This window comes from Bos taurus, chromosome 5, assembly GCF_002263795.3.
Source record: "Bos taurus isolate L1 Dominette 01449 registration number 42190680 breed Hereford chromosome 5, ARS-UCD2.0, whole genome shotgun sequence".
In the NCBI taxonomy this organism is placed as follows: Eukaryota; Metazoa; Chordata; class Mammalia; order Artiodactyla; family Bovidae; genus Bos; species Bos taurus.
In genome coordinates, this window is record NC_037332.1 from 103,737,160 (window position 1) to 103,754,788 (window position 17,629).

Here is a 17,629-nt window from a genome sequence, read left to right on the forward strand (position 1 = left end):
AGTACATAAAACAGAAGATGGGAATTATTTGTATGTGGAAAATGATGCAAGTTCATTGAAAGACGCTGCTGTTGCTGTCGTTCAGTAGCTAAGTCAAGTCCGACTTTTTGCAACCCCATTGACTACAGCACACCTGGCTTCCCTGTCCGGACTATCTCCTGAAGTTTGCTCAGACTCAAGGTCCACTGAGTTAGTGATGCCATCCAACCATCTCTGTCATTCCCTTCTCCTGCCCTCAGTCTTTCCCAGCATCAGGGTCTAAATAAATTGAGCCATATCCCAAATCCATGACAGGAAGTTTCAGTACCAAAAAAGGTATCAATTTGTCTCCAATTGGACTTTGTATTCAATGCAATTTTAATCAAATCTTGTAGAACTTGACAAGTTGATTCTCAAATACAGCAAGAGTTGAGAAGTCACAAGATACTCTAGAAGAGTATATTGGTAAAGTTGTGTTCACTCTAGGAGATATCTAGATTTATTTTAAAGCCATAGGATTTAAGCAAGTATGTTTCATGTGCAGGTTTTAAAAAGCTGACCAGTGGAACAAAATAGAGTGTCAGAAATAGATCCATATATATATGGAACTTTGATATCCAACAGAGTTAGCGAAGCGGAATAGTCAGAAAAGAGGGGCTATGTAATAAATAATGGTGGATAACTGATTTTCCATATTAAACAATGAAAAATAGACCCTTGTAACACACTACATACAAAAATTGATTCTAGGTAGGTTTAGAACTTAAGGATAAAGAGAAAAAGTTTAAAATCTTTTAAAGATCATGTAAGAAAATGCTTTCCTGACCAAGAGGGCAGAGAGTGATTTTTTTAATACAAGATGCAAAAAGCTTAATGATAAAATGAAGGGTTGATAAATACACCTTTATTAAAATTAAGAACTTCCGATAATCAAAGTATATGATGAAAAAAACAAAAGGACAGGTCACAAATATTTTCACAGAGAAGATATTTACAACACATAAAATTGATAAAAGATTAATATCCAGAATATATAAAGATCTTCTGCAAATCAATAAGAAAAACATAAAATCCAAATGATCAGTCATTTCCCAAAAGAGGAAACCCAAAAGACTGTGACATATATGAAAAGATGCCAATTACATTTTTAATTAGAAAAATGCCAAATAAACCACAAGAAGATATTACTGTACATCTGCTGGATGGGCAAGAATTACAAAGTCTAAAAATACTAATGTTGGAGAGAATGTAGATCAATGGGAACTCAAATATTGATGGCAGGGGTGTAAACTAAAAGAACAATGTGGCATTCTTTTTCAAAGATAATTATTCTTACACCTCACAACCTAGCAGTTTCACTGTTATATTTATACTCTAGAGAAATTCTTGTAGCATGCAGAAGACATAGTTATGTTCACAGAAATACTGTCTATTATAGCAAGAAATGGAAACAATTCATAAATCCATCCATGGGAGAATATATAAATTATGATACATATCACATATGCACAGTGGCATAGTATATTCCAATGAAAATCTATGAGCTCCAGCAATATGCAACAATATGGACAAATCTTAGAAGCATCATATTAAGTGGGAAAAAAACTTGTATTAGAAAGCTACATGCTGCTGCTGCTAAGTCGCTTCAGTCGTGTCCGACTCTGCGCGACCCCATAGACAGCAGCCCACTAGGCTCCCCCGTCCCTGGGATTCTCCAGGCAAGAACACTGGAGTGCATTGCCATTTCCTTCTCCAATGCATGAAAGTGAAAAGTTAAAGTGAAGTCACTCAGTCGTGTCCAACTCTTCGCGACCCCATGGACTGCAGCCCACCAGGCTCCTCGGTCCATGGGATTTTCCAGGCAAGAGTACTGGAGTGGGGTGCCATTGCCTTCTCCGAGAAAGCTACATACAATATGATATTTTTATAGAGTTTGAAAATAAGCAAGAAAGACTGGTTCCAAATAGGAAAAGGAGTACGTCAAGGCTGTATATTGTCACCCTGCTTATTTAACCTATATGCAGAGTACATCATGAGAAACGCTGGGCTGGAAGAAACACAAGCTGGAATCAAGATTGCCGGGAGAAATATCAATAACCTCACATATGCAGATGACACCACCCTTATGGCAGAAAGTGAAGAAGAACTAAAGAGCCTCTTGATGAAAGTGAAAGAGGAGAGTGAAAAAGTTGGCTTAAAGCTCAACATTCAGAAAACTAAGATCATGGCATCCGGTCCCATCACTTCATGGCAAATAGATGGGGAAACAGTGGAAACAGTGGCTGACTTTATTCTGGGGGGCTCCAAAATCACCACAGATGGTGAATGCAGCCATGAAATTAAAAGACACTTACTCCTTGGAAGGAAAGGTATGACCAACCTGACAGTATATTAAAAAGCAGAGACATTACTTTGTCAACAAAGATCCATCTAGTCAAGGCTATGGTTTTTCCAGTAGTCATGTATGGATGTGAGAGTTGGACTATAAAGAACGCTGAGCGCCGAAGAATTGATGCTTTTGAACTGTGGTGTTGGAGAAGACTCTTGAGAATCCCTTGGACTTCAAGGAGATCCAACCAGTCCATCCTAAAGGAGATCAGTCCTGGGTGTTCATTGGAAGGACTGATGTTGAAGCTGAAACTCCAATACTTTGATCACCTGATGCGAAGAGATGACTCATCTGAAAAGACCCTGATATTGGGAAAGATTGAGGGCAGGAGGAGAAAGGGACAACAGAGGATGAGATGGTTGGATGGCATCACCCACTTAAGTTTGGGTAAACTCCAGGAGTTGGTGATGGACAGGGAGGCCTGGTGTGCTGCGGTTCATGGGGTCGCAAAGAGTTGGACATGACTGAGTGACTGAACTGAAATGAAGTAACATATTGTTTAAACTTATATCTATTTGTGAGAAATGATATTTTAAAAGAGTGGAGGAAATTCCCTGGCTGTCCAGTTAGGACTCTGTGCTTTCACTGCCTGGTTTGATCCCTGGTCAAGCAACTAAGACCCTGCAAGCTGTGCCAAAACAATTTGGACTTCCCTGATGGTCCATTTGCCAAGACTCTGAGTTCCCGATGCAGGGGGCCCAGGTTAGATCCCTGGTCAGGGAACTAGATCCCACATGCCTTGTATCATGGCCAAAAAATAAATAAATTTTTTTTAAAAAGGATGATTCCAAGATTTTTGCCCTAATCAACTGGAAGAAAGGAGATGCCATCTATTAAGAGAGGAAGTAGACTTTCCTAGTTGTCCAGTGTTTGAGAATCTGCCTGCCAATGCAGGGGACACAGGTTCCATCCCTGGTCTAGGAAGATCCCACATGCTGCAGGGCAACTAAGCCAGTCTACCACTAGAGCCTCAAGAGAAGCCACCGCAGTGAGAAGCCCTAGCATTGCCCCTAGAGAGTAGCCCCTGCTCACCACCAATAGAGAAAGTCTGCATGCAGCAATGAAGACCCAGGGCAACCACAAATAAATCAACTATTTATTTATTTATTTTTAAAAAGAGTAAAGATATAGAACAGTGTAGACAGTAAGACTATGTCACGGCAAGACTATGTCAAATGTATGGGGGAATAAGAACTTGCATTATTATTTGCTTGTGTGGGAATAAAGACTCTGGAAGAATATGTAGAAATGAGTCAACCTGAAGGCAGAAGACGGGAACTGGACAAGCTAGTGGACGGGCTGAAAATGAGAACTTTCACTATACAGCTTTTTGTATACTGGAAAGTTTTTTTGCACATGGGGAAATGTATTGCCAATTGAAAAGAATGCATTACAAAAATTGAAGTTTAAGTTGATAAAAGAGAAAGAGAAGGAATGGGAGGAGAAGTGAAAGAGCAGGTGAACAGAGAGCATCTTCTGTGATCTTTGCTGTAATGGGAGGCAGAGAAGGACTGATGCTGGAGGAGAAACGTGGAGCTAAGGAAGGTTTGTTTCAAGCTAAAGCTGCAAGAAGTTACAGTGTGTTTACATGCTGTTGGGCATAATCAAGCAGAGAGAAGGAGGTGATAGTGCAGGAGAGGGAGAGACAGTCGCTGGAGTAATAGCTTTGGGTGGTTGAAAAGGGCCTGGGATCCCCCACAGAAGGAGAGGTGCAGCTGTGATAAGGTGGTGGACATGGGGAAGTTCTCTTCTCCCTCTTTCTGTTTTCTCAAAAAAGCAACAAGCAAGATCATCAGCTGAGAGTGAGAAGAATTCAGAAGAACTGGACATTTGAGGACAGGAAAGCGACAGCAATTTTCTCTGACAAATACAGGGAAGCCCCAGTGAGCCCAAAGAAGTTGATAAAGATACCAACAGAGCCAGACATGAGGAGAGAATTTATAGACTGTGGCGTGTGGGAAGGTCCTTAAATTCATCTAAAGACACATGTATCACTTTGTGTTTCATTGTCTCCCTGGCTCCATTCTAAGTTTCATGAAGACAGTGATGGCTTTGTTCCTGGTCTCCACCATGCCCCAGGCTGTAACTCAGTACCCAGCCTATAGCAGATGTTCCAGAAATAGTCCCTACAAGAATGAATCAATCAGGAATACCTGAAATAAGTCATAATGACCCAAAGTACTCAGCATAAAAGGCACTTAGACTGATAGTGAATATTCACTTGATAAATTTGACCCACACTCATCATATAATGAGGCCTCTCACAGCATATTCTCAGGATGCAGCTGGGGCTCACCGGGGCCCAGGACACAGCATGGGTTGCACACCCAGCCTCACAGGACTGTGTTTACATAAAATGTGCACCATTTTTCCTGGCCACAGGGAGACACTAGGAGGAGGGCTCACTCACTGCCTTCTGACCTCAGAATGAAGGGCTGTCAGGGACAGATGAGCAGGAGGGCAGTCCCTGCAGATGCTGATCAGAACAGTAGGTTTCCTTCCGGGAGGCGAGCGTGTCAGGTTAATAATAGTAATAAGGCAGGGGATGAGGGGTGAGAATCTAGAGGGGTGGGAGTGCGAGCAGAGACTTGACTTAGAGCATTCACCACAGGGCAGAGATCAGAGAGGGCAGGCAGACAGAAAAGGCAGATGAAGAACAGGGGAGAGGATGAGTGGGCAGGAGTCCCAGGTGAAGTTCACTAAGCAACAGATATTGAGCATCTACTATGTGCTAGGCACTGAAGAAGGATACTGATGAACAAGGCAAATGAGGTCTTTGTTCTGCAGTGCATATGGGGGTGGGGTGGGGGTGGATAATAAACAGGAAACAAATACAAGATCATTTCAGAGAGTGATGAGTCGGAAAGACAGTGAAACCTTCTGATGAGACAGAGTGGGTGGCTGAATAACAAGGGGGACCCAACAAGAGGAAGATGGGGGGTGGGGGTGGGCAAAGGATTCCAGGAAGTTGGAATGAAAAGTACAGGGGCGTCAAGAGGATAATTTCAGATGTTTAGAACTTTTTAGAAGTCCGATCTGGTACATCGTTTGAATATTGAGGAATACTAATGGGCGGGCCTCTCCTAACAACGAATTCAGATTTTACTCTAAGTACAATGAAAAGCCCCTCAGATGTTTTAAGCAGGCAGGTGTTAGTCGCTCTGCTGTGTCTGACTCTTTGCGACCCCATGATCTGTAGCCCACCAGGCTCATATGTCCATGGAATTCTCCAGGCAAGAATACTGGAGTGGGCTGCCATTCCCTTCTCCAGGGGATCTTACCCACCCAGGGATCAAACCTGGGTCTCCCGCATTGCAGGCAGATTCTTTACCATCTGAGCCATCAGGGAAGCCCAAGCAGGCAAGAGAATGATATAATTTAGATTTTTCAAAACATGACTAGATATTGTGAAGACTAGTTTGTAAAGGGCAAAGGCAGAAGCAAGGAGCCAGCTAGGTAATCACTTCATTATTTCAGAGAGAGCAGATGGCTTGGACCAGGGTGACAGCAACAACGATAGAGTGGATTTCCCTGGTGGTCCAGTGGTTAAGACTCTGTGCTTCCACTGCAGGGGGTCTGGGTTCTAAGATCCCACATGACACTCAGCGTGACCAAACAACAATGATGGAGAAAAGGAGATGGATTCGTGGTATATTTTGGAAGCAGAGCTCACAGAACTTGCTGGTAAATTAGATACAGGGTGGGAATCAGAGCGAAAAGGAAAAGGTGGGGAGGATGTGTCCTAGGTTTTTAGCCTGAAAAGTGTAAACCATGGTATTCCAGGATGGGGAACACTGCTAAGAGAGAAATGGACTGACCGGGGCCGAGGGTAATTCAAGACATCTATTTTAGCCACATGAGCTTTGCATGGCTATTAGACATCCAAGTGGAGATGTCAAGTAGGCTGTTGGATAAATGAGTCTGGAGCGTTGGATATAAATTTAGGACTCGCTGACATTTACATAGTATTTAAGCCCTGGGACTGGATGACATCACTGGACAGAGAATGTGGAACGAGAAGGGGCCAAGGACTAAGCCCTAGGAAGCTCTAACATTTAGAGGTCGAGCAGAAGACGGAGAAGGAAAAGCCAGTGAGAATGAAAGGAAACTAGAAGGGCATGGTGTCCGCTCACAACCCAAATAAAATAGGGTAACCTGAAAGACACAGGAAGGGTAGCACAGGGTGAGATTAGGGGCTGGGGAAGCCCATTTAGCTAGAGGGGTTAGGGAAGGCCTCCTAGAGGAGGTGACATAGGAACTAAGGGAAAATTTAATGAAATGAGTGAATCACTGAAAGAAGCCAGGGGAAAACGGTCAAGGCAGTGGGAACAGCAAGTGCCAAGGCCCTGAGGCAAGTTCACCTCCTCTGATTCTAGGAACGTAGATCAGGTCCAGTGTGGCTGGGACATGAAGAGCGAATGGGGAGCTCCCTGGGGGGCCAGGTTATGCGCGGCCTCCTAAGGCACAGTAAGGAGCTGGGATACTCTAAGTGCTAGAAAAGCTGAGTAACGCAACTCGGTCCACTTATTTGAAAGATCGTTTGGGTTGCTCTGGGAAGGCTACACTGCAGCTGGGCCAGAATGGAATCAGGGGATCCAGCTGTTGTGATAATCCGAGGATGGTGCGAGAACATCACACCCACCCTCATCCCACCTCATCCCCCAGCAGAGGCGAAACAGTCAGGAACCCAGAGCTTCGGGTGACTCAGAATCTCAGAAACTCACTGGTGTCCACGGAGTTGGAGTGAGGGTGGAGAAGCCCGCCCCCGGAACCCTAGGAATCGGACGGTCGCTCACCCTCCGCTGCCCTCTCCCATCCTCCACCTGGGACGCGGCCAGGCGCGACATTCGAGGCGCGGCAGCGGGAGGGTTAAACCGAACGGAGGGAGGAGGAGAGGCGGGGACCGCGCACTCCGAGCTGCCGCGCCGAGCCCAGCCGAGCCGAGCGCAGCCCGAGCCGAGCCGAGCCGAGCCGAGCATCTCCCGCCGCCGCCGCCGCCGCCCCGCGCCCCGGGCGCTAGCCCCCCACCCTCTCCTGCACCCCGTTGCCCGCAGAATCCCCCGACCATGCCCCGTGCCCCACGCGTTCCCGCGAGCCCCCAGGCCGGCGCAGCCCCGAGCGCCCGCAGCCGTCGCGCCGCCGCGCCAGGCATGCAGGTGAGCGAGAGGGCCCCCCACATTCCCACCCTAGGGAGCCCGGCCCTGCCCTCCCCGACTCCGCGCCCTTCGCCCCCTAACCCCCCCGGCGCGGCCCCCCGCCCGGCTCGAGCCTCCAGCCCAGAAGCTCGCCTCGCCCGCCGCGCTCCGCATCCCACCGCGGGTCCCGACTCCGTCCTGCCCTCCTGCGCAGCGGTCCCGGCGGCTGCCTGCATCCCGCCTTTGGCTCGGCCCCTCGCATCCTCCTGCCTCGGCTTCCTTTTCTGCTCTCGGCGCTCCCTCCCACGGACCCCCTCGCCTACCTCCTGGTCCTCGTTTCCACACCCCCCACCCCCCACCCCACTCATCGATTTCCAGCGGGGTCCAGGGAGCGCGGGCCTTCGGGAAGGGTGGGCTCGCGGCCGCGCTGGGGATGGGCCCTGCTCCCCCAGCCCCAGACTCCCGCCCCACCCCCAGCTCGTCTCCTGCGCACAACAGGTCGGTGAGGAGCGAGGGGAGGGTGGGGGTGGCGCGCCAGCCGGGCGACTGCGGGCTTCCTGGAGGGGGTGACTAAGGGGTGCGGAGTCCGGGGACTGGAGTTGACGTTGGTTGGGGCGGGGGGATGCACAGGCAGGAGAGGCGAGTGGGTCCCGGCGTCAGCTGGCCACAGCTGTCCCTGGGAACCCCTCTACACTCCACCGGCTTCCACTCCTTCCTCGGTCCCCACAGCCTCGCTCTCTTCCTGGCTTCCTTTCGTGTCTTTCTATCAGGCCCCCTTCCCTGCCTCTCTCCGTAGCTCCGTGTCTCTTTACGTTGGAAGAAACAATTTCCAACTCCTCCATCTTTGCTGTTCCCCAGTCCCTTCCTTGTCTCATTCTGTCCTCGGTACCTTGTCGTCTCCTCCCCGCTTTCTTCCTCCCCATCCCTGGTCTCCTCCGTCCCTCTTCTCCCCTCTCCTTCCGCGGTCTCCACTTCCCGTCCTGCCTGGACCTTTCTTTCCTCCTTCTCCCCGGCTCCTGCGACCCCGGAACTCTCTCAGTTTCCCTCCCTGACCTTTCCTCTTATGCTCAGCATCCTACAGCTGTCCATCTTTTGTGCGCGCCCCCCACCCCAGTCCATTCTTTCAGGGACCAGCCCCCCTCACCGTCTTCCTCTTCACCTTTCTCCTCCTTTCTCACGCCTCACCAGCCTTCCGTCTCTCAGCCCATCACCTCTTCACAGCTCTCTCCACAGCCCACTTTCCCAGTCCCTTCCCCAGACTCTCCCACCTTACTCCCTGTTATTCTCCGAGAGCGCTTCATGTCCAGATCTGGACCCAGATACCAGAGGACACTGAATGTCACATCCTCATTCACTGGGGAGCCTGCTGCCTCCCCCTGGGTCTGCCACCCTCGACTCTGAGAACGTGTCCTCCTCTTTCAGAACCCTCCATCCCGATGATTCTCCCAGACTCTTTACCCTGGAGAGCGACATTTGAGGGTCCGGCTTCTCCCCATCTCCACTTCTCAGAGGGCACCTATGCGTTTGGATGGCTGAACACTGAGCAAACATTACATTCTGTAGTTTTCTCCCACCCACCTCTCCCTTTCTTGTCTCTTTCCTTCCATCCCTCCATCTCCGTTTCCTCTGCTCTTGAAGATGCAGATTCCTGGGGCCATTCACTCCTCAGAGAAAAGCCTCGGAGGACAAGTGGGGTGGGCAGTCTGGGATGCTCCCCTCTGTGCAGCCCTACACATTCACACACTCAATCTGATTGACTTCTTCTTCCCTCCCCCTCTCAGACGCCCTCCCTCGCGGTAGGTGCTCAAGGAATCACAAGGTTCTTGGCTCTAAATTAAGATTCAAGAAAAGCTAGGAGCTGTGGGCAGAGGAAGTGAGAAGGAAGGAAGCCAGAGAAGTGAGAGTAGACCCTGGGGTGGGGAAGTAACAGGGACCTGGGAAGTTGCAGATAGAGACTGGGGGCTAGACAGGGGACTGGTCTGGAGTTTCCCCTCCCCAGGACAGTGCTAGGCAACTGAGGGTCCTGAGTGGTGGCAGCATAGATGGCAGCTGCAGCTGGGAGGGGAGATGGAGGTGAACAGGGAGGATGGATGAGCTGGGGAGGTCCTCAGGGCAAGCTTGGGATGTGACAACCCCTCTCTCCCCCAGTAAAGGCTGAAAATCTGAGTCACCGCTGAGGATCTCGGACATGGAGTCCAGGATGCGGTAAGTTTGGAGGGAGCTTAGAGGTCACATTTCCTGGGGTTTTGGCTCTTTCCCTCCTAGGCCCACCCAGGGCTTTTCATCCTGAGGGCTCGACCCTTGGAAGATGGGAAGTGAGACATGTCTTCCCGAAGCCACTTTTTGCAGAGGGAGGAGGCAGCCCAAGATGGCCTCGGACTCATCGCTCGCTCTCCCTTCCCGCAGGCCTGCATTGCTGCTGTCCCATCTCCTTTCTCTCTGGCCACTGCTGTTGCTGCCCCTCCCACCGCCTGCTCAAGGTTCCTCCTCCTCCCCTCGAACCCCACCAGCCCCAGCCCGGCCCCCCTGTGCCCGGGGAGGCCCCTCGGCCCCACGCCACGTGTGTGTGTGGGAGCGGGCACCTCCACCAAGCCGATCCCCTCGGGTCCTGAGATCACGTCGGCAAGTCCTGCCAGGCACCGCGCCCCCGGCCACCCCATCAGGCTTTGAGGAGGGTCCACCCTCATCCCAGTACCCCTGGGCTATTGTGTGGGGCCCTACGGTGTCTCGAGAGGATGGGGGGGACCCCAACTCTGCCAATCCTGGATTTCTGCCCCTGGACTATGGTTTTGCAGCCCCCCACGGGCTGGCTACTCCACACCCCAACTCAGACTCCATGCGGGCTGATGGAGATGGGCTCATCCTTGGAGAAGCACCTGCCACCCTGAGGCCCTTCCTGTTTGGGGGCCGCGGTGAAGGTGAGTGGGAGAAGCTGAGAAGGGATATGGACGGGGAGCTGGTTGAAGACTCTCAGGGCAGCAACAGGGTCCTGTGTATCAGCTCCTGCCACAAGTGTGCCGGGCCCTGGGCTGGCACAGGAGGCGGAAAGGAAGATGTGTCTGAGCCCCAGAGGAGCTCAGGTCCACTGGTGAAAACGCGTAAACCCTCGGGGATGAGTCAACAGTAATACATGCTCTAACAGAGGCGTGCACAGCATGTTTTTAGGCAAAGAGAAGGGAGAGACTACTTCTGCCCGGGGATCAGGACACCTTCCAAGAATTGACATTTGAGCCAGACCCTGGAAACAGTGGGAGTAGTCCAGGCAGAGGAAGGCCCTTCAGGATGACACCTCGACTCAGGGCGCGCAGATACAGGGCCAGTGGTTTGGGGGCGGGGCCAGGGCAGAGATGGACATTTTCACCCGCTAGTTTCTGTGCGGAGAGAGAGGTTCTGAGAGGTTCTCTCTGACCTTGGAACTCCTTCTCATCCCATATATACAGAAGATTTGGGGAAGTGGAGAAAAAAGATTTGGGAGGGAAAGAGCTGAAAACTCTGGGGAAAGCTGATGATAAAAATAAAGCAGGGAGGCTCTAAAGAAGCAGAAAAAGAGTTGGATGATGTGGCTTCCAATGGCAACACCGCTCAAGCTTCCTGCACCTACAGCCTAACCCCACCCCCAACCCCGCTTGGCGTCCCGGGCCCCAGGCCTCCCTAAGACTTTTTCCCTGCCCCTAAGCAGGTGTGGACCCTCAGCTCTACGTCACAATTACCATCTCCATCATCATTGTCCTCGTGGCCACCGGCATCATCTTCAAGTTCTGGTAAGCCAGCAGGAAGGGGATGCTGACATCCCCATGAATGTTTGGCTGGAAGGAGTCTGGGTGGCAGTTTTGCTGGGGGTGGAATAGGAAGTGGTGGATTAAGGCAAGACCTTGGGGAAAGATAGGAAGGATCTGGGCAGGGGAAGCTGTGAGAAATGAGCTCAGGTTCCTGCTGGGGAAATATAAGGAGAATGGGAGAGGTAGGGAGATCATTGTGAGCACAAGCTGGGGGGCTAGGGTGGCCATCCCTTGTCATTCTGCAGGGCCCTTCTTAAGGCCACCTTAAAGGGAAGAGGGAGAAAATCCCAGCTTTTTGTATGCACTTAATAGCGGGTCACTCAGTCCTTCACACTTTACTGCAAGACTCATTAGACTCAGGTGTTCAGGTCATTAGCTGACTTTGAACTAGAACTAAACCTGCCAGGCACCTGCTGCGGAGAGAAATGGCTCTCGGGGTGTGTGTGTGGGGGGGTAGGGGCAGTTGTGGGGGACTCTGTGTGTCCATGGGGAGGGGCCCCCATTCTGTGGCTCTGGACCAGGTGGGAGGGTGGTTCAGATTCCCAAGCCCCCCTGGAGGCGCGGGGACAGGAAGTGGTTTTGTGGAGAGGGTCTCAGGATCTGGGGTGTAGGGAACAATTAGAGGCTGGTTTCTCTACTGTCAGATTCTGCAGGTGCCTGGGGGAGGCTGGGGGGTGACCAGCTCCCGAGGGGGCCCAGGTTGGGGACTTCTCGAATGGGTGAGACCCTCTCTCCTTCTGGGGTCGCCAGCTGGGACCGCAGTCAGAAACGGCGCAGGCCCTCGGGGCAGCAAGGGGCCCTGAGGCAAGAGGAGAGCCAGCAGCCCCTGACTGACCTGTCCCCAGCCGGGGTCACTGTGCTGGGGGCCTTCGGAGACTCACCCACCCCCACCCCTGACCACGAGGAACCCCGAGGGGGGCCCCGGCCCGGGATGCCCCAGCCCAAGGGGGCACCAGCCTTCCAGCTGAACCGGTGAGGGCAGGGCAGAGGGCAGGGAGGTGGGCAGTGGCAGTGGGTGGGGCGCTCCCCACTGGGTGGGTGGGGAGGAGGCAGACTGGCCCACGCTCAGGAGACTGGACCTCTGCTCTCTGGGGGGCCCCACCTGTCTCCCTGTAGATCTATGTCCTGTTTTCATGCTGCCATTTCACTCCACCTTGCCCCCTTAATCTCCATCCCTTTTATTTCTTGAACTGCCCTCCTGATTCTGGCTTGCCCCTTGGTTCCTGACTGTGCCCTTTCCCTTTTCCCCTTAGGATTCCCCTGGTGAATCTGTGATGTCCCCCAAGGTTGGGGCACCTCCAGGCAGGGGGCCAAGGGCCCGGCATAGCCCCCATCCTGCTGAGGGCACGGCGGCTGTGGGCGCTGCGGCTCTGCCTGGGCTCATACCTTGGGAACACTCGCTAGCCCACAGGCAAGCCCAGCTGCTCACCCTCCTTGAGGTGGGGGCCTCACTTATCTGTGGCTTCTGGCCCCCCGGTCCCCACCCTGGCACACTCACACTAGCCTTGCACACTCACCTCTCCCCTCTCAGGCCATCGCACACTCACGCTCTTGTACAGCCAGTCTCCCCACCCACATCCCCCCTCCGAGGATCCCCCGTGTCCTCCCTTTTGTCTCACACTTTTCACTTCCTCTCCTCCCTCCTCCTGCGCTCAGCCCATCACTCGGCGGTCAGTGGGTGTACCTTTCATGTGCATTTCCCGGCCCCTCGTTGTGATGTTGTAAATGTCGTGCTCACACTCCACTTCTTGAACACCCACGGGTGGAGTTTCTGTGTCCCCTGCATGCTGCCCCGGAGGGGGGTGGGAGATGAGCTGGGGGCTCTTTGGGCCCCATCTGTCCCGGTCCCACCCCACTCCACGTCGTGGGTTTTACCATGTCCCCCATCCCACTCTAGGGACTCCCCTGTGGAAATGGGGAGTCATGAGGCCCCAAAACTCCTCCCCAGCCCCACTGCTAAATTCTGTTGTCTGGGAGATGGCTTTTGGGGAGCCTCCTGCTGCAGTGCAGGAGAAAGGGGCCCCCATTTGCCCTCCCCTGCCTCCCCAGTCCTTCTGTCTCTTCTGTCCTGGCTGTCTGTGCGTGTCACTCTGGAACTCAGAGCCCCCTTTCCTCCCCACTGTCCCCCCCAATCAAGTCCTCCACTTTCCAGTCCCCCTGAGGGCCTCCCTAATTCCACCTAGGCTGCCAGGGACCAGGGCCAGCTGGTTCAAGGCCATCGGGAGCTCTGCCTCCCAACCTGCCCCTCCCTCCCTCCTTGGTTCCTCCAACTCTCCTGCCTTTTGTCCCCTCCACCCCTCAGGTTTGTCCCAACTTCTCATGGCTTTCCCACCTTCCTTCCTTCTTTCCTCTCTTACCTGGCTCCTATGCTGTGATATATATTTTTGTATTATCTCTTTCTTCTTGTGGTGATAATCTTGAATTCTTGTGGGATGTAAGTTTCAAAATTTTCAAATAAAGCCTTTGCAAGATACCTGAGTCCCCTGGTTCTGCCTCATGAGCCCTGCAGTGAGGAAAGGAGGAAAGGAGGAAAGGCGATGGGCAGCCAAAAGGGAGGAAAAGGAGGATGGAGGGGTGACCCTCCAGACCCGAGTGACCTGGCTTGCTCTGACCTGGAGTTGGGGTTTGGGGGCTTTGATATGGGATGGAGCTGAAGGAAGAGACACTGACGGGAGCAGACCTGATGAGGAGCAGCCGGAGCAAACTGGAAGAGTGGCTTGTTAATTACCAGCGAAGGTCAAGAGAGACCATGAGAAAGGAGGCCGAAGCAAAGGGACACTTCTGTAGCAGCTCAGGCGATGGCGCCAGCCAGAAAAGGAAGAGGAGAGCTGATAAGGCAGATGGAGGGTGAAGGGCAAAAGGAGAAGAAAAAATGGAGCAATGGAAACAAGACGAGAGGGAGCAGCAGGAGAGAGGCTGGCTGCCCTGCTTGCTTTATTTTCAGCCTTGCTCCCTAACCTGCCCCCACCCACAGCTGTCCCCCAGAAGCCCTGTGGTTCACTCTCATTAGCTTTTCCTGTTCTGCCCTCTTGAAGAGGCACTGCTGGGGTGTGGGGGTGGCATCGAGGGATGTATTTGAAGGAGGGAACACAGGCTGCCCAGCTGGGATCAGTCACCTCTGAGCCCCCAATTCTAGGTTTGGCTCTTGTAACAGCCCTGCAAAAGCCCACACAGCAGCCTCTCAGTTGTTGCTAGGCTTTGTTGCCATGGTAACCATCCAGGTCCCATTTCTCCCCCCACCCCCATCTGTGCCCCACTTGCTCCCTGGAAATGGGGGAGCTCCAGGAAGGAGAGGAGACAATCACAGGTAAGTGGGGGCTGCCCTGGTCTCTGCTGGCCTTTGCGTATTTACTTTTGCAGCTCGAATCAGGAGTGTCTGTGTGGCCACAGGTGCGTGTTTTAGGGGTTGGCGAGCTTTACTGTGTAACACCAGTGAGGTGTGGCTGAGTCTACGCAGCACACAACGGTGAGCGCGGGGAGGAGGGAGTGTATTTCTCAGGATCAGAGCAGTATGTGCACTCAGGGTGTCAGACTCCCTAAGAAAAAGAGGCAGCAGAGCCAGGCCAAGGAGTGATGAACCAACTGAAAGCAGAAGCGCGAAGCAAACACACTGCTGAGGGAGCTCAGTCAATCCAGTGGGACCTGAAGAGACTCCAGCCTACAGCTGGTGGATGGGACAGGGCTGGATGGGACCTGAAGTGCAGGAAGAGGTGCTGCTGGGATGGGTTGGGGCAGCGAGGGAGGGATCCAAGGAATGTGGAGGGGGAGGAGAAGGACGAGAGAGGACCTTTCTCTTCCTTCCCCTAAGGAATCTAGTCCCTATTAGGTCAGGGTTGGCAGAAGAGGAGGCACCAAAAGGGGAAGAGCTGAAGTGCCTGGACAGCACTTGTCTCTTACCACCTTCCTCTTCAGAGGGACAGTGTGACCCCGAGGCTCATCCATATGCAGAAGGCATGAATAAAGGCCCCTAATGAAGAGTGAATTAATTACCACCTGATTAGACTGCTGTTTCTCTAAATTTAAATAAATTAAAACACACCAGCAAGACACAGGAAATCCTTAACCTGTTCTTTCTCCCTAAATGCCCTCCTTCCTTAGGGAATATCAGATGGTGGGGGAAGGACAGAGGAGAAAGATGTCTCGATCTTCTGAGTTGTCTTAAGGAATGTTTGTGGCTCAGTCGTGTCTGACTCTTTGCAACCCCATGGACGGTAGCCCGCCAGGCTCCTCTGTCCATGGAATTCTCCAGGCAAGAATATTGGAGTGGATTTCCATTCCCTTCTCCAGGGGATCTTCCCAACCTGAGGATCCTCCTGACCCAGGGATGGAACATGGGTCTCCTGCACTGCAGGCAGATTCTTTACCATCTGAGCCACCAGGGATTCCTGTCTTCAGGAATGATCCCAAACTACATCCCATTATCAAGCTAACCAGGAAGAGGCCCTGGAGAAGAATCCTAACTTTCTCTCTTGTAGAGTTGAAACTGAAACTATGGGGCCTGGGAAGGTCCTGGAGGGCTGCAAATGGCAGAGTCACTGCTCAGTCACAGACCAAGAATACAAAGAGTGGCCATACTACCCCTTTGGTTCTTGGAGTCCACACATCAGTACCTACCGGGACCAGCATCTCTCATCTCTATGCTTCCTTTGCCTCCTGAACTGTTCATTAAATGACTAAGCCAGACTTCTCTTAAGCATTTTTCTGGAATGCTTACCATTGTGGCTCAGACCAAACCAAGGAGTGGGGAAGCCCCCAGGAGGAGGGATCTCCCAGGCAGAGCTCAGGGTGTGGAAGTGATTCAAGATGGAAACAGTGTGCCAGCTGGGAAACCCCAGGCTAAAATTAACAGCCCTCCTCCCCCTACGCCCATTTCTCTCTCTAAAGCTTTTCTCTAAGGAGTTCAAAGCACTTAAAACTTGCTTCTTATACCAAGGGCAGGAGAAGCAGGGCTGACAGTTGGAGACACCAAGGCCCAAAGGGGTACCAGTTACTGTAAACAGGCAAAGAACAGGAGAACCAGGACTTGTTACAGTGACTATTGCCATTCTGCTCCCGCTTCTCTATCTCAGCCCTCAAAGTCAAGGTTTCTCAAATGATCTATCTCTAACCCATAGAGCAACTAGGTCTGTTCATATCTGCACCTTTCAGACCCTTATTCTGCCAACTGTTGCTCCTGGGTTAACACAGGCTGATTACAGAGTCCCAAAATGTGATAAAGAGAGCACTCTAAAGAAAAATTAAAATTTTTTTTGACACCAACAACATTTTGTATTGGGGTATGGCTGATTAACAATGTTGTGATAGTTTCAGGTGAACAGCGAAGGGACTCAGCCGTACATGTACATGGATCCATTCTCCCTCAAACCCCCCTCCCATCCAGGCTGGCACATAACATTAAGCAGAGTTCCATGAGCTATACAGTAAGTTTTTGTTGGTTATCCATTTTAAATATAGCAGTGAGTACATGACCTTCCTAAAGTCCCTAACTGTCCCTTCCCCTGACAACTATGAGTTCCATTTTCCAAGTCTGTGAGTCTCCCTCTAAGAGAGCAGACACTTTTAAAAAGATACAGTTACAAGCCAAAAATACGTATCTTCTCTTTAAATGTTTAATTGAAATTTTTATTTTTATGTGTCTTTTGCTGCTTCCTTGCTGTGACCTTGGGAAAAATCACAAGTCTTTACAGTCTTAGTTTCATTATCTGTAAAATTTGGCATTATAGTTATTCCTATATAGGTTATTTTGATCTCTAGGCAAGGAACTATTACTGCTAATAGGAGGCACTTTGATTCTGTTTCACTCAAAATAGAGCTGAGCCCAGAGGGATTCAGCTCAGATCTGGGGCAGCCTGGTGGCAGCATTCATTTATTCAAATAACATCTATTTATTTAGCATCTACTGTGTGCTCAGCAAAGTAGTGGGAGGGTACCATGTATGAGACAATTTCTCCTGAGCTGCTGACAATTTTGCTGAAAAGTTACATGAAAGAAATTGAAAGTGAAAATCAATCAGTCCTTTCCGACTCTTTGCAAATCCAAGGAATATATAGTCCTGGAATTCTCCAGGCCAGAACACCCAAGTGGGTACCAGTTCCCTTCTCCAGGGGATCTTCCCGACCAAGGGATAGAACCCAACCCCGGTGACCCGCATTGCAGGCAGATTCTTTACCAGCTAAGCCACCAGGGAAGCCCCATAAATCACAATAAAAGCCAATAAATTTTGTTCATGAATGAATGAAATGGCTAAGCTGAAGGACAATAAGAGGATTGCTAATGGGGTTCCCTGCTTGGATTAACCTCTTCACAGCCCACATCTCTGAGCCACCAGGGAGGCGGGTCAGCTGGTA

The 17,629-nt window shown here is 51.3% G+C and overlaps 1 protein-coding gene across 1 annotated transcript; it reads left to right on the forward strand.

Annotated features, from left to right (window-relative positions):
* Positions 1-7,427: 7,427 nt before the first annotated feature.
* Positions 7,428-13,755, forward strand: PIANP (PILR alpha associated neural protein). Its single transcript, NM_001083767.1, has 6 exons — positions 7,428-7,524; positions 9,652-9,708; positions 9,910-10,421; positions 11,183-11,264; positions 12,033-12,254; positions 12,536-13,755. Exons 2-6 carry the CDS (start codon positions 9,692-9,694, stop codon positions 12,555-12,557), a joined length of 855 nt encoding a protein of 284 aa, NP_001077236.1. The 5' UTR covers positions 7,428-7,524; positions 9,652-9,691; the 3' UTR covers positions 12,558-13,755.
* The last annotated feature ends 3,874 nt before the right edge of the window (positions 13,756-17,629 follow it).

Coding starts and splice junctions, on each gene's coding strand:
- PIANP (NM_001083767.1), top strand. Junction 10,422..11,182: donor GTTTGGGGGCCGCGGTGAAG/GTGAGTGGGAGA, acceptor GCCCCTAAGCAG/GTGTGGACCCTCAGCTCTAC. Junction 12,255..12,535: donor CCAGCCTTCCAGCTGAACCG/GTGAGGGCAGGG, acceptor TTTTCCCCTTAG/GATTCCCCTGGTGAATCTGT.